A 16,008-nucleotide genomic window follows, 5' to 3' on the forward strand; every position below is an offset into this window, starting at 1 on the left:
CTATAGGTTATTACTAGAGACCAGACAATAGAGTGTGGAGAGTAATTTCTGGTACACATTCAGCATCTTCTGGTGCTGCTTTACATTTGAAAAAGGATTACCATATTAAAAAAGGATTAGTTTTCTGCAAATCAAATCAAAGACAGATGATCCCTGGCTTAGAGATGTGGAATGAAACAAGTGCTTCCAATTAGGGATATGTCCGTGCTGAGAGCAACAAAGTGTAAACCTCAGGTGCAAAGGCATTTGCCTTTGTTGATGGCATGTTTGGTATATAGAATTTGTTGCACGTTTTTCAAAAGTACTCTGCATAAGCTAGAGAAGAATCAGTACTTTAACTTCTGGCAATATTGACGGCTTATACCATATTTCTGATCAATATCTGACTACTTGTATCATATTTTCTATATCCATAAATTAAATCATGCTCCAATTTGTCAAAATATACTTTGGATTTGAGGGAATATGCCATTTGTGGTTACTTGCATATCTAAGTTACCATGTTCCCAAGGCTTTGGTCTAGTGGTAAGGGCATGGCACGTGATATGTGCGCTAGGCGCACATCACGGGTTCAAACCCTGCCACAGACAAATTCCTGATTTTTAAGTGGAGAAGGGGATGGTCCATTATGCGGCGAGTTTTGAACTGTGTCACTAGCACTCGAGGATTTCTTGGTTATTAAAAAGGAGAACTTACCTTTCGCATTTTTGGCTCTATAAAGTTGCCAAGTTCTGTGAGCGTACTGCTTGGTTCGATATCTGGAAAAAAATCTACCAGCAAGTTAGTTGGTTCATTTAACTTTTACCATTTAAAATAAAGTTAGTTGTTTCTCTTTGCTGTTTTTGCAATTCCTAATACAGAGAGGTTTTAGTTGGAGATAAAGATCTCAAGTATGATCATCGTGAGGACTTGAATGTGTACTTGTTTGCATTATATAGTTGGAGCATATAGGTAAAATTGAAATATTCACTTTGGATATTGGAGAAGATTTAGTGGGCGTTTTGACATAAAATATGTGAAATTTGAAGGAAAAAAAAGGTAATATATGGAGAAAAGTTGAAGTATGGTATTTGGAAATTGGAGTTGTGTAATGACATGAACACAACTTGGAAAAATGATGAATTCTTGTAAGTGATTGGAGTGAAAAATGTGAAATGAGTTTTTGGAGTTCTGGAATTCCGGAATATTGTAACATGTCTAAGCTGAAAACCACCCATGGACAAATGGGCCTTTAGGGGGTAATCTAAGCTTGCTTCCAAGTTCCATTAATTTCGTATTCAAGCATTTCTAAGCTGATACTAGGTCTGAAAGATTGTCTATTAGTTATAGTAGTATGGTGAGCTTACAATATATTGCCTTGAAGCAGCTGTTCATACTGTGTTCTTGCTAGTTTCCTTGATTGTTAGGATTGCTGCAGTAAAGAACAAAGAATGGTTGTGTTAACTGCTGAAGCTTTAGTTGTAGAGTCTTAACTATATGTTGTTGAGCCATTCATACATATATGAATGAGCCTGCTGTTTCATGGTTAACTAAGCAGTAAAGGTTGGATTTTTTCCATACTCTGCCAATTTTTTCGACTTCAGCTCAGATTCGAGAATCTTAGGTCCAACTCATCTTACTTTTATTGTGTTGTGTGTTCTTCACTAAGCTCATATGAAGGTTATAGGTAATTCAGATGGACATCTCGTGTTACGTCCTTACCACTAAATTGAAGCACTGCAAGAAAACCGTTAATTACCTGGGGATTAGTATCAAAATTTGCAGGAAAATATGATATCTGCGGATTTTCATACTAATCCCCAGGAAAATCTCCATGTAATTATCAATTTTCTTGTAGGAAAGTCTAGTGAGTTATTATGTGGATTGATGGTCCAAGCTCCAATACCTAACCTACTATACTAATTAATTCAGTTTTATGTCAAGTAGAGTTCATGGTCAATGATTGAATCAACTTGTACAAGAATTTAAAATGATTATTTTATATAACAATCAAAAGGTTATGTTTCAATAAGGTGATAGATACTATGGATGGATGAAAATAATTCAACCCCTTTACCAAGGACCAATTTGGCCATTTTCTCATCTAACCTACTATTCTAATTAATTCAGTAGAGTTAATTGTCAACGATCAAACCCACTTGTATCAATTTTTTTTTATTTTTCGAAAGTTAATTTGATGGTTAAAAATTAAAATGGAAAAGGATTAAAAATATTTTAAATTATCTGAAATAGCTCATATATACCTTTAAATTATATTTTGGCTCAAAACTATCTTTCTCATCAAACTATTGGGTCAAAAGTGTCCTTCTAATTTACAGAAATTGTCAAATATCATGTGGATGTCACATGGCACCCCAATAGATTTCCACTGCCATATAGAATAAATGGAAAATGGTCAAAAAGTACCCTTAAATTATCCGAAACAGCTCATATTTACCCTGAAACTATATTTCGGTTTAAAACTACCCTTCTCGTCAAACTATTGGGTCAAAAATGATCTTCTTATCAGCAAAAGTTGTTAAATTCCACATGTACCACATTGACTAAATTTTTAAATCTTAATTACTCATTTTTCCCTCATTTCATTATTTTCCAGAAATGATTTCACCCCTTCTCCCTCATTTCGCGGCTAAGGTTTCATAGTTTTCTTCATCGCTGGGTTTCAAAGTGGATATTCGTGGTTATAGGCAAATAAACTTTTTACTTATTTTATTGTGTTTATAACCACGAAAATCCACTTTGAAACTCAGCTTCGAAGAAAGTTATGAAACCTTGGCCACAAGATAACGGAAAAGTTGTGAAATTCTATTTATCATACTTTGAAATCGTAAATGTAATAAAATAAGAAAAAATATTTACTAACCTACAACCATGAATATCCATTTTGAAACTCAGCTCCGAAGAAAGTTACGAAGCCTTAGCTGTGAAATTAGGGGAAAGTTGTGAAATCCTAACTATCATGCTTTGAAATCGTAAACATAATAAAATAAGAAAAAATACTTACTAACCTACAAGCGTAAATATCCACTTTGAAACCCAACCACGAAGAAAAGTATTAACCCCTAGCCGCGAAATGATGGAGAACGGGTGAATATATCATTTCTGAAATAATTAGGATTTAGGAATTTCTGTTAATAAGAAGGGTACGTTTGATTCAATAGTTTGACGGGAACGGTACTTTTGATTCAATAGTTTGACGGGAATGGTAGTTTTAAACTGAAATATAGTTTAAGGGTAAATTTGAGCTATTTCGAATAGTTTAAGAGTATTTTTTACCCTTTCTATTTAGTCTACATGGCAGTAGAATCCTATTGGCATGCAATGTGACATCCATATGATATCTACGTGGCATTTAACAACTTTCTTTAATAAGAAGGGTACTTTTAACCAGTAGTATGATGACAAGAGTAATTTTGAGCTGAAATAAAATTTAAGAGTATATTTAAACTATTTCGAATAGTTTAGAGATATTTTCGAGCCTTTTCCGAAATTAAAATTTAGATATGATGTTTGACACATTTTTTGTCTTTAAATTGTTCATCATACTTTTTCGATGTTTGGGACAAATTAGCATAATTAGTGGAATTTTGACTTTACCAAACAGTTTTCACATTTTCTTCATGCCATTGGTAAAAATGTCGTAATGGAATTGTTTCAAAAAATATTTTAATTTATTTCAAATGATAAATTTAAACCATTTATTATAAGCCATATATGTAATGCTCTCTTAAAAAAACCTACCCTATTTTTTAAGTCCAAAATAATAAAAATATAATAATTCAAAGTTCAAAAATTTACTCCCTCAATCTACTATGCATGTCCGGTTAATTCTTGTTCAGTTTAAAAAATTAAAAGAAAATGTATTATTTTATACGTGCTTTACTTTTAGTATTGATCATTTTCGATATGAGTAAATTACGAGAACAATATATATCTAGGTATAATTTTATAGATTAATTTAAAAATGACAGAATATATGCAGATTTTGTCTTTGATCTTTATAGGATAAAGAGATAATTTTTCGATCAATTCTTGATTTAAATAAGCATATCATAAAAAAAATTACTTCCTTCGTTTAAAAAAGAATGTCTCTATTTCTTTTTTAGTTTGTTTAAGAAAAATGATCTCTTTCCTTTTTTGGCAACACTTTAATTTTAACTTTCTACGTGGCATGTTTAAAACCACAAGATTAAAGAACTTTTTGGTACGTTTGACATAACTTTAATTTAGAACCACAAGATTAAAAAGTCCTCTTTCGTTTCTTAAATTCCATTGACTAGAGACCATCATTTTTGAAAAGTAGGGAGTATTTCAAGGAGTATGCCAAATTTAATACTCCTCCTAATTACTTGTTATCTTTTGAATTGACAAATCTATAAAGAAAACAATAACTGACATAATTAGTTTTGTCATTTTATTTCTATTAATTATAAAGTAGATTGATTAAAAGTTTAATTTTTTTATAAAATTATACTTTTTCCAAAATAGTTAATCAAAAATATAATAGATAAAATTATTTTTTAATTTATCAAAAAATATACGAATAATTTTTTTTAAAAAAATTATAAAAAACACAAACAATTAAAAATAAAAAGAGTAACTGACAACTCAACTTTATTTAAGCCAATGACGTATAACAGACCAATCGAATGTTTCAAGTCATTAAAATAGAGAAATTTGAGTTCATTACTCAAGTGAATTTTCGTAACTCGTTAATTCTGTTATTAATTATTTGTCTATTTTTTTAGTTTTTTAATTATTTATTTATTTTATAAATTAAAAAATATTTTTTTATCTATTATATTTTCAATTAATTATTTTGAAAATTTAAGTTTTTAATTTATACAAATTTATCATGTCAATTATTTTTTTTAATAAATATATTAATTTAAAAATGGATGAGTAATTAGTGATCCATAAAATAATAAATATTTAATAAATTTATTGTGTTTTGGGGGTTAAAACGGAACAATTGTTATTAGCATAGGAAACAATTGTAAGAGAATATTGAGCCAAATGTAATTTGAAGATTATATTATATTAGAAGGAAAGATAACATCTCTATCCCCTGTTTTTTTTTTGATCTTTTGAAGTGAATGAAATAAAAGATAATATTTTATAAAGTAATATAATTTTTGGTATTTCTGAATTTATTAAAAGAGAATATTGTTTACTTTTTCGTCAAATATATTGACAAATAATGTATTTAAATTGAAGTAAAACTTTGAAATAAATTAAAAGACAATTTCGAGGATTTATTTATATACTTAAAATTGTATAATGGTATAATGTTGAACAAATAAAAACATGTACTTTATTGATATTTATAAGTATTATATTATGTCATTTAAAATATGTGTTTACTTGTTTGATTTTGTGCAAAATTAATAGAAATGTTAATCCAGTTCAAATTAAATGATAGTGATAATGTTTGGAGCTCACATTGAATATCCGACTAAATTCAAAACGCGTTCTACAAAGTCTATTTAGGGGTGACACTCGCAAGAAAAACTTTCGTCATATATCCAAAGCTCAAATTCAAAACCTTTAATTGAGGATGCAACCCATGTCGATATAGCGGTAGAATTTATTTCAATAAGAAAAAATAGAAAAATGGCAATGAAATCCATGGATGGAACATTGTATTTTTTTGTCAAATGCACAGAGAAAATAGAGTAAACCCATTTTTCATAGTGAGTCAACTGATGAGATCCTCCATTTTATTAGCCAACAAGAAGAATTATTAGACAAAAAGATTACTCACCATAGAGAAAAGATCGGATATTTATCCCCCTTTGAAGTCAGTGCCATAATTCTTGTCACAAACCCTAAATTATCTACAATTTCTTGATTGCAATTCAACTCTGTTTGGTCGTGATCCTTCAGATTCCTGAGACACGAAGAGATAGGTAAAATAATTGGCATTTCTTGCTTTATTTCATATGGGTTTTTGAAGGTCAATGGATTCTCTATCTTGTCATTGGTTTTTCTGTAAAGATTGTTCCTTTTTTGGTTTCTAATGAATACCCATTATTGGATATGTGATTTGGAGGTAATCTGTGTGGTTTTGTAATTTCTTCTGTGGGTTTTGGCGTGTTGGGGTTTGGTAGGTGGGAATGGTGGTTTATTTATGAAATCTTGTTGATGCCTTTTGTTGTTTTGGTTGATATATTTTGTTGCTTTGCCTATTAGTTCAAACTTTATATTCATATGATTTTTAATGTTGAGCTTGTTGTGTCTGGGGTTTTGAAGCCTGTAATGTATTAGTATAACAGATTGTCAACTGAATTTTGATGGAAATATTTCGCAATTAGTACTGACTGTAATGATAGACGGACAAAAAGAGTTGGTTAGCTTTTTTGGTAGGTGAGTTATGTTGTCAAGAAAGTTCAAATTTTGTCAGCTCCAAGAGAAGGCTAAGTTTAATCAGTTTAATTATATTCAGGGTTTAATAGTGCTGTGTTTTTTCAAAAAGGGGTTTACTAGTGCTGTGACTGGTGTTTGGGATATCATCTAACCACGGACCAAGTTTCACTTGCTGTACAATTTTTGATTGCCGAGGAAAGACTGTTTCTCTGAATTCAGCTTATTCAGGGGTTATGATTTCGTGTTTGAGTTGTTAGACCCTTCTTTTGTGTTCCTTGTTGTCTGGCTCTTGTACTTCATTCTCCTCCATCTCAGACAATTCTTCATTTTAATGTTAATTGGCGAACTCTCTGAACAAGCTTATTGTATGTGAATTATTTGGTGAGTATACCTAAATTACCTACATGAACTATTAGGTTGAATAAAGGCGATGCATGGATTGTGGAAACATAGGGGCAAAAAGTTGCTACATTGTTTTTTTTTTTGCTGCTGGTCTTCTTATGCTTGTTCTATTTGTCTACAGTACAGTTTAATTGGTTGAAATTTAACTGTACTATTATTCATTTTAGTGCAGAACGGACCAGTTACACCCTTTGACCAGCAGTACCAGGAACAATAATTTTTTAAAATTGATTGTTGATTCAGTATGCTGTGGGTTTTGATAGTTGGAGAAGTTCACCACAAAGTTATTTGTTCCAAAGGGAGTTAAGTCTGCTGACATCTGTAGCCTCTGAGATGATGAATTTCCAATGACACTCTTGATGATTATACTGGTTTTGAGTAATTTCAGGGCTACAGTGATTTGCTGATCCAATCATGAAGAATATGGGGTTGAGATTTGTGCAAGTTCTTTTATTCTTTCTGTTTGTATCAGCTTTGATTTCTTATGTCACAGCTGTATCTGAAGAAGTGGGTGTACAAAGGGTAATAACTGCTCCTCTAAAGAATGTCCGAAACAATATAATTGATGGCTCTGGTAAAGAATATGGTATCGATTCTATCAGTATGGATGGAAAAGGTGAATGGACAGGTGATAACACCAGAGTGTCTGTTTCAACAGTAGCATTATTCACTTTGGCAATGGCTGCCGCTAGTGGTTTGGGTGCAGTACCATTTTTCTTTGTGGAGCTGGATCCTCAATGGTCAGGAGTATGCAATGGAATGGCAGCTGGAGTGATGTTGGCGGCGAGCTTTGACCTTATTCAGGAAGGACAGGAACATGGAAGTGGTGGATGGGTTGTGTCTGGTATTTTGGCCGGTGGTATCTTCATATTGCTTTGTAAAAAGGTGACGCACTAGTTTCCCATTTTCGTGTTGTCCAGTTTTCAATTAGTTTTATATCATACTGTTGAATAACATTAAATAATTTTATCATCATGTCTAATATCATGTATTTTTGTGACTATTAATCTGGATATAAATGGAAAACGGTTCATGAGTAATCGTTACCTTCTCAAAAGAAAAAAAATGGTTCATGAGTACGTAAAAGCTTAATACATGGCATGTGCTGCTGGCCTTTCAGTATCTTTGACTTGTTATTTTTCAGATTCTACGCTGCATTGTTTATTAGCTTTCCCACTATTTTCAACTTCAGAGTACTTATGATCAAAACAAAATTACATTTCTCTAAAAAAATTTGTTTGATCAATAGGAAGTTGTGGGATCCTACTTTCAAACTTCTTCTGGATATCCGAGCTTCATCTTTCTTGCAAGTTAGTGTCTTGAAATTGTATTTGTTCTTGAAGGAAATTCATGAACCCTTTATTTTGATTTTAGTCCTTTTTTATTCTAAGAAACACATGCACGGCGTTCCTTTGATTGGGGACTTTCCAGACAAATCGGATAAAGATTTACTGTTCGCTCTCCAGTCCACTGTTGTCCATGATTCCATGTGATAGGTTTAGTTCATGTATAATGTTTTCTTGGCAGTTGCTACCTCTAAAGGAAAGAACTCTACTTTGTAAGCATGGCAATATTGGAATTTAGAGGTTAGAGATCAAAACCGATCTCTGTTGATATAGTAAATTTGTAAATGTGCAACTCTATTTAGAAAATCTAAATGTGCAATACTTCTCCTTTCATTTAAGTTTTTATTCCCGATCACTGTCCTTCAAAAACATATACACTATGTTGCTTGGATAAGGATGTCCACTACTTCTCCTTTCTTTTGAGTTTTTATTCTTGAGCTTTCTACGTATTTCTTTGCTTTTATGGACTAGGTGTATGTTTAATCTTTAGTCTTAGTTTATCAATGAAGATAATCCATATGCATTCGGTTGAGTTTTAGGAGTAACTGTTGAGATTTCTGGCTTGAATTCCAACAAAATATTCTCAGTATTAGCCATATGGACAAATATCCCATGTATGTATGATGTCGCAGCCTCGCAGGGTGTTCATGGATTACTAGAGATGTGCATGAGCTAGCTTGACCACTACCTTTATTAAAAAAGGTCAAAACCAAAAAAGAAAAGAAGAGAATGACTATGATTTAGCTGAAATTATTAAAATTTAGCAGAATATATACTGTTCTAGCTAATATTCCTTCATTGAAGTACGCTATTCATAGATCTTATCCCTTGAGTGGATGGAATTTGCAAACTAAATTTATAACTTAATGTTGACTTCCATATTGGGAATTTGAAGGTGCTGGTAATGGGTCTTATGGAGTTAAGTATAGAAGCTACTGTTTTTCAGTTGCAGTCATTCTGTTCAGTGGATATCAGATATAGTGTGTTGTGTTAATTGTTTCTAATTTCTATTTACTGAATGACATTATGAAAACCTTGTCGTGTTTCTAGCGAATGCTAGTTGTATTAGCTTGATCTGCTGGCTGAATTTAGGATTCTTAGTCTCTTTTGCATTTGAAGTAAACCTAATTCTGTTAAAGAACTCTTGTTATTCTTGCATAGTTTGACAAGTTTCTTCATTCCCATGTTGCAATTCCTCATGTTGTTTCTATGTTCATATTCAGTTTCTTGAACAATATGGTGAAGTAAGTATGCTGGACATTAAGGGAGCAGATGCAACGAAAGTCATCCTTGTTGTTGGAATTATGACACTTCACTCATTTGGGGAGGGTGCTGGTGTTGGAGTATCCTTTGCTGGCTCGAAAGGTCTTTCTCAGGGTATCTTGGTAACTCTGGCTATTGCAGTACACAACATACCAGAGGGTTTAGCTGTGAGCATGGTTCTTGCATCAAGAGGAGTTTCTCCACAGAAGGCCATGTTATGGAGTATATTAACTTCCTTACCCCAGGTGATTGAATATATACCATCTTTTATATACCATCTTTTACAAATTGGAATTTCTATGTAGAAAAGTGAAAGTTGGGATATATCTACATTTTGCTCTCACTAATCCTACAAGTATTATCTGATTCTTATACAAGTCAACCAGATTTTTCCATTTGTGATATGTAGTCCAGTGTTTTTGTTAGAAGTGCAAAATGAAAAAAGCAACGAGGCCCGCTTTATGCTTTAAGCGCAGAGCTCACTTCCTTGAAGTAAAGTGTAATTTAAACAAAAAGACCAAAAAATCAGAAAGTAGCAAGTAACTGCCTACTGGAATGCCAGAAAAAAAAGAGGCTAATACCATTAAATCAATAAACTAAAAAATAACAAATTAGAGAAAACATAAGTCTGCTGATTGATGCAGAAGAAAATAAGAGAAAAAGCTGAAAAGAAAATAAGAGAAGCCAGCCCCTCCAGCAGAGGAAAAAACAGTGGAGTCCAGCGACCCCGGGAAGAAAGAAAGGAAGAATGGGAAAAAAATTCCCAGCCCCTCCAGCAGCGAGCCAGCGACGACAAAGAAGAAAAACAATGGAGAAGCCATACCCTGGAGCTTGAAGAAGAAGAAGAGCAGAAAAAAGTGAATTCTAGTCGTAGTTCAGATGAGAAAGTCACACCAAGCAGTGAGAATGGAGAAACAAAAGAATATTGTTCTGCGATTTCTTTTTCTTCTAAAAACTCCAGTTTTTTTAAATTTTAAACAAAAAAGCATATGCTTCCATTGCTTCCTGCTACACACACTTCTCACTTTCATCTGAGAAGCGATCACTTTTTCATTTCACTTCACACTTTAAAATCAACAAACCCACGCCTCGCTGAAGCGTTCACTTTCAACAACTCTGATGTTGTGTTTGTCTTCTATAAGAGGTGCTTGTGCCAATCATTGGAACGATAGTTTATACTGTTCATGCGTGTACTAATATAAGTTTATTGCATATTCACGAACTAGTGAGGTATGCAATATGATTTTTATTTTCCGGTTTTAGTTAAAATTCAATTATTTTTCCATCCCTTGTTGGGACTCATGATATATTGGTGTCTAAGTAAGCGATGAAGTGCTTGCTTCCAGCAACACTGATGTAGTCTTTGTATTCTATAAGAGATGCGTGTGCCAGTTATTTTAACAATAGTTTATACTGTTCATGCGTGTACAAATATAAGTTATTGCATAATCACGAACAAGTGAGGTATGATGTATGCTTTTTAGTTTTCTGTTTTAGTTATATTTTGATTATTTTCCATCCTTTGTAAGTAGTCATTATATATTTGATGTCTAAGCCTTGAATTCCTTCTTAATGCAGCCAATTGTTGCAGTACCATCATATATGTGTGCTGATGCATTTCACAAATTTCTGCCATTTGCTACTGGCTTTGCTGCTGGGTGTATGATTTGGATAGTTGTTGCTGAGGTCCTTCCTGATGGATTCAAGGTAATTTGTTTAATGCCCTCTTAATTTTTGGAAGACCTTTCATAACTTACGTGTATAGTTCCCTTTACCTCATATAGGGGAGAAAAGGAGAAAATAAAGGAAAAGGAGGGGGGAAAACGAGCAATGTTACCTTATCAAAAAAAAAAAAAAAGAGGGAGAAAATGAGGATAAAAAAAATGCACTCTTATGAGTTATGATCCATGATGATTTTAGTTGGCAAGAAATGTACGTATGTTGAACTCTAATATGTACAGAAGCACTAAACATGCTGTTCTATGAAACTTCGGATGGAATTGTCTCCTTGAATTTAATCAACTGATTGAATCAGTAGATCAAAATGTTTAATATTAGCTAATATTATTGATGTTAGTTGAAAAGGAAATACTCTGTTTTGTAGTTTCTTATTGACAACTTCCCGATATGGTGGTTACATTAATTCCACAACCTAAAGCTGGATCTTATATTTCGTTTCTAATACTATCTCTGATAGACCTGCACAATATTGCTGAAATCTTGATTACATTTTCTTTTAATTTATGGTTTTCTTTGGGCAGGAAGCCTCACCATCTCATGTTGCATCAGCTGCTACTCTTTCAGTAGCATTTATGGAAGCTCTTAGTGCTGTGTTCCAGAGTTTTGGCCACAACTACAAGTGAGTAAATCTTTCACCTACCCTATATCTCTGCTTCCCCACCCCTGCAATGACAGGAGAAGAAGTAGAAACAGATTGGTGAAGAGAAGTAGAAAAGACATACTTGTAGTCTTAGGATTATTAGAGTTATCGGCCACTAAGATGTCTTGTCATTTTGCTATCTAGATTTCATTTTGAAGTCTTCTTTTGCTTTTAATTAATTGGTTAACTGAGATTGAACCGAGGAGGACCTCCTATTAGTTGTAGACTAGTAGTTGTATTCTGTTGTTTTAGGTTTATGGTGTAGCTTGTTTGTTTGTCTATTTTTTTGACATTGCTGCGGTCTACATGGAGGGCGTGTGGCCAAAAGATAATACGGAAAAATCTATTGACATTGTATATTAGGGAAAACTGGAGCTTTTCTGGGAAGGTCATGTGTATTGTTAATCTTAGAAAATAATATTCTGGGCTTTATGGGACGTTAAGATTAGTTTTTTGGAAGTCAAGAGAATCATTAAGATTTTTTTATATCTGTAACATCCCAGTGAACTTGCACGTATCTTGACTAATCCTCTAGGCTTGAAAAAACCCCGGACCTATCCACCAGGTAGCTTGTCTGGCCCACACACAAGTCTGAGAATCATCAAATAGTATTTGTAAAGTATTCTTTATAATTATAATAGTCAAGTGGATATTGTGGAGAATATCTTCAATTATATGTCATAATTTAGAATAAAAGGAAGTGGATATTTGATGTCATATTATATAATAGTCAGTTGGATATCAAAAAAGAAACAAGAAGTCATGCACATGGTAAATGCTGTATGGGGGAGAAAATGATGCCAAGAAGGAAATCGTGGGATTCTGTACCCAAATGTACAAAGAAGACGAGCTATGGAAGCCAACACTATGTGTGATAGAGTTAAGTCAGTTGGAGGGGGAGATCGTTTCTTAACAAAGCAGAAGTAGTGAGATAGAGGGGGAAATGAATGTGATCGGAGAGACCTGTCAAAAAAAAAGAGGGGTTGACGAGGGAGATATCAGAAACTTGAAAGTGAAAGAGAACTTTGGATTTGTTTTCTTGATATTTTATTTAACAAAGAGGTAATGAGAGCTGTACGACCGGTTCAATATTGGAGTCAAATGATTTCAGCTAAGCCCTTTTCCCGGCAATGCTTGACATAGTAAAGGGTGATATCATGGAGAGAATCATTTCCCTTCAGGAGTCCCAAGAGTTTGAAAGAGTCTCAATAGACCCTTCGGCCTTCAATGCCATTATTATAGAAAAAAGGAGTAGCAAACATAATAAACAAATTTACTAGTCTAGTGAGGAACACTTAATAACAACATGCTTTCCGTTAAACTTAGCCATTTGGACTTCAAATATTACAATTTTTTAATATTGAACTTCAATATTTCTAAATACTAGTTTAGCCAACAATAGCTGTAAATATTGAAGTTCGTATTTGAAGTTCTAGTGAAGCATTGAAATTCTGGTTTGAAGAGTATTTCAAGTGAAATTATGGTTTCCGCTCACTAATCTTTAATTTTCACACAATTTCATTCCGAGTGAAGTTTATTTCCAAATGGAGTAACTTGCTAAATACTTCTTCTCAAATTGAAGGACAAAAACTCAGTCCTTCAACTTCAATAAAATATTATCCTAGTGCCTAGTAAAGGTGGTGTCGTTTGAGATAGTGTCAATGTATTGAATGCAGTCTTTGAAGGTATTGACATACTTCAAATGTAACATCAGTGGCAAATGAGGTGGTGGATCCCGGAAGAAAGCAAGAGTGTGAAAATTAGATTTCGGAAGGACTTGTGATCATGTGAGTTGAGATTTTCTGAATTTTGTAACCATGAAGATGGATTTTTTGGAAAGGTGGAGGAAATATATCAAGCTCTATATGACATGATTTCAGTATTAGTAAATGGGAGTCCTTGTGGCTTCTTACTTGTACTGGATGATTGAGATAGGGACATCTGGGGCCTCCCATTAAGCAGATAGCAAAATGAGTAGCAGGGAGCGCATTTGAATGATTTCTAAACCAGCGAGCACTCTTGTGGTTTATAATGCAGAAAGGCTGGTCCTCTCATAGTTTTAATTAATCTCAAGATTGAATATCTACTTTAACTCTTATAGAATTGAGGTTATTTTCTGTGAGACAAGCAGACAACATAAAATAAGTGCAAATGTATCCGATTATAGAATTTGGACATATCCTATGCCCTATCTGGGGATACATTGCAGAGCATCCCAGTAGGACTATGCAGTATGAAACCTAATGTCTGAAAGGATGAACTATTGGACATCTTCATCAAATGAAGGATGAACTATTGGTGTGAACTCTCCGTACTCATGCGACCCACCTTCAAATTTTGTCCTTGAACACCTTCAAATCTTTTTACTTGTAATCCCCCTTACTCATGTGGCGGCCTTTCCAGTTCATTAGGTAAAGCTTATTTTGTCCAGTAGCAATAAACTAATAGCCGCAGTCTTGTCTAGTTCTTGAATTGAAAATCCTGCTCTAGCAAGCAGCTATTGGATGTTGATACCAGTCTTCCAGAACAAAAATGTCTCGTTGTACCTAAGGTTTGAAAGATTTAACTGGAAAATGAATCTGTAATATTTTTATGCTATGTATGTTTTTAGTTTGATATGGATTCTTCATTAGTGATGTGTTCTGTCCTCTAACCAAATCATGTTGCAATGGCAGCTCGGAGGATGCTTCTGCCTTCCTTGTTTCTCTACTTTTCGGGTTTGGTCCACTGCTTGGCGGTGTATCTCTTGTTGCATTTGCTCTTGCTTTTCGTCTTCAGCATGCTCTCCTAACTGGTGTAGCCTGCGGCACGGCCTTCGTCCTTGGCGTATGGCGTCCTTTGCAGCTAGTCTTATCATCAAAGATGGAGTTTATCCCCCTCTTCTCTCTCCTTGCAACAGGATTCTCACTTTCCCATTTTTCAACTTCTAGTGTCATTAAAATTGGAAGTCGCAAGAGGACTTCAGCAGATGCTTTATCTGCTGTAACAGGATTGCCAGTGAGTGGTCTCACTCTTCAGTCAATTTTGTGCTGTGCTGCAGTTGCCCTCCATGCACTATCAGAGGGGCTCGCTTTGGGTGTTGCTGCACCGAAAGCTTATGGACTTGGTCGGCACATGGTTCTTCCTGTCTCACTTCACGGACTCCCACGTGGTGCCGCTGTTGCTAGCTGCATTTATGGAGCAACTGACAGCTGGCATGCATCCCTTTTAGCTGCTGCTCTTATTGGCTTCATGGGTCCTTCATCTGCAATCGGAGCCATACTTGCAGGTATCGACTACAGTGGTTTGGATCACCTTATGATGTTTGCATGTGGAGGATTACTTCCATGTTTTGGGAGCATTTTCAAGAGGGCAATGAGCCTCCAAAAGCAGAAGAGCATAACAGGACTGATAATAGGCATTTTGTTTGCGAGTATTTGTCTAGCATTCACAAAGTTGGTTTGCTTGCATACGCCTTACTGCAACTCTGCACCAGAAGCTGTTAGGTGATGAAAGTTGAGTAAAATGATAACGTTTTGGATCAAAAAGATCTCTCGTTAACTCTGTTTGGACGCAGCCTTGTGGACGTCAAACTTACTGGAAGCTGTTGAGTTGATTTTTGCAGCAAACTACTTACAAAAAGAAAGCATAGGAAGTTGAGGAAAAAGATGGGATTGTCTATTGTACATTAGTTAGAGACTTTGTTTAGTTGGAAGTGAAATGTTCATTTCTAACCAGTACAGATTGATAAGCCTTTTAACATTAATTTTGAAGAAAGAATATTCTTGAAGAATAAAAGGTATTATCTGCATATTGTGTATTTAAATTTAAATACTGTTAAGTTTGTAGAATGGTTTGTCTGCACTTTTAAACTGCAGAGTTATTTTATTTATAGAACTTCCCTCGTGCAAGTAAGGAAAAGAAGCGGCCTGACCCTACTTCTCTTTCACTGCTTGGGATTTCCCGAAGCTGTCAACTTGTTACCTTTGACTGAACGACAGAATTCTTTCACCGCGTTCTACTTCCTTTGGGGGGAAGGTGCTCTCTCTTCCGGCCCGTTAACTTGCTATTGAACTATTCAATAAGAGAAGGGATTCTCAATGTTAGAAATACCCCATTTTAATTGGATCACGACTCGTAGTAAAAATTTCTACTTGGAGGTTGAGCTAGACTATCTTTGGTCCAGAAGTTAGCTAACTTATGGTGCTTTCCTCACCTTGCCCCATGGAGGGAAATTTACCGGAGAATCATGGAGCAATTCACATTGATAGT

The 16,008-nt window shown here is 34.3% G+C and overlaps 1 protein-coding gene across 2 annotated transcripts; it reads left to right on the plus strand.

The window, feature by feature from the left end:
- Positions 1-5,516: 5,516 nt before the first annotated feature.
- On the plus strand, positions 5,517-15,547 carry LOC101251030 (putative zinc transporter At3g08650). 2 transcript variants are annotated; one of them, XM_004229597.5, is made up of 6 exons: positions 5,517-5,909; positions 6,941-7,653; positions 9,338-9,622; positions 10,956-11,084; positions 11,639-11,736; positions 14,433-15,547. In XM_004229597.5, the coding sequence occupies exons 2-6, from the start codon at positions 7,183-7,185 to the stop codon at positions 15,244-15,246; spliced, it is 1,797 nt and encodes a 598-aa protein (XP_004229645.1). In that variant the 5' UTR covers positions 5,517-5,909; positions 6,941-7,182; the 3' UTR covers positions 15,247-15,547. The 2 variants fall into 2 exon arrangements, with proteins under 2 accessions (XP_004229645.1, XP_010324663.1); XM_010326361.4 differs by having other exon boundaries at positions 5,580-5,909; positions 6,936-7,653.
- The last annotated feature ends 461 nt before the right edge of the window (positions 15,548-16,008 follow it).

The sequence above is a fragment of the Solanum lycopersicum genome, chromosome 1, assembly GCF_036512215.1.
Source record: "Solanum lycopersicum chromosome 1, SLM_r2.1".
Classification (NCBI taxonomy): Eukaryota; Viridiplantae; Streptophyta; class Magnoliopsida; order Solanales; family Solanaceae; genus Solanum; species Solanum lycopersicum.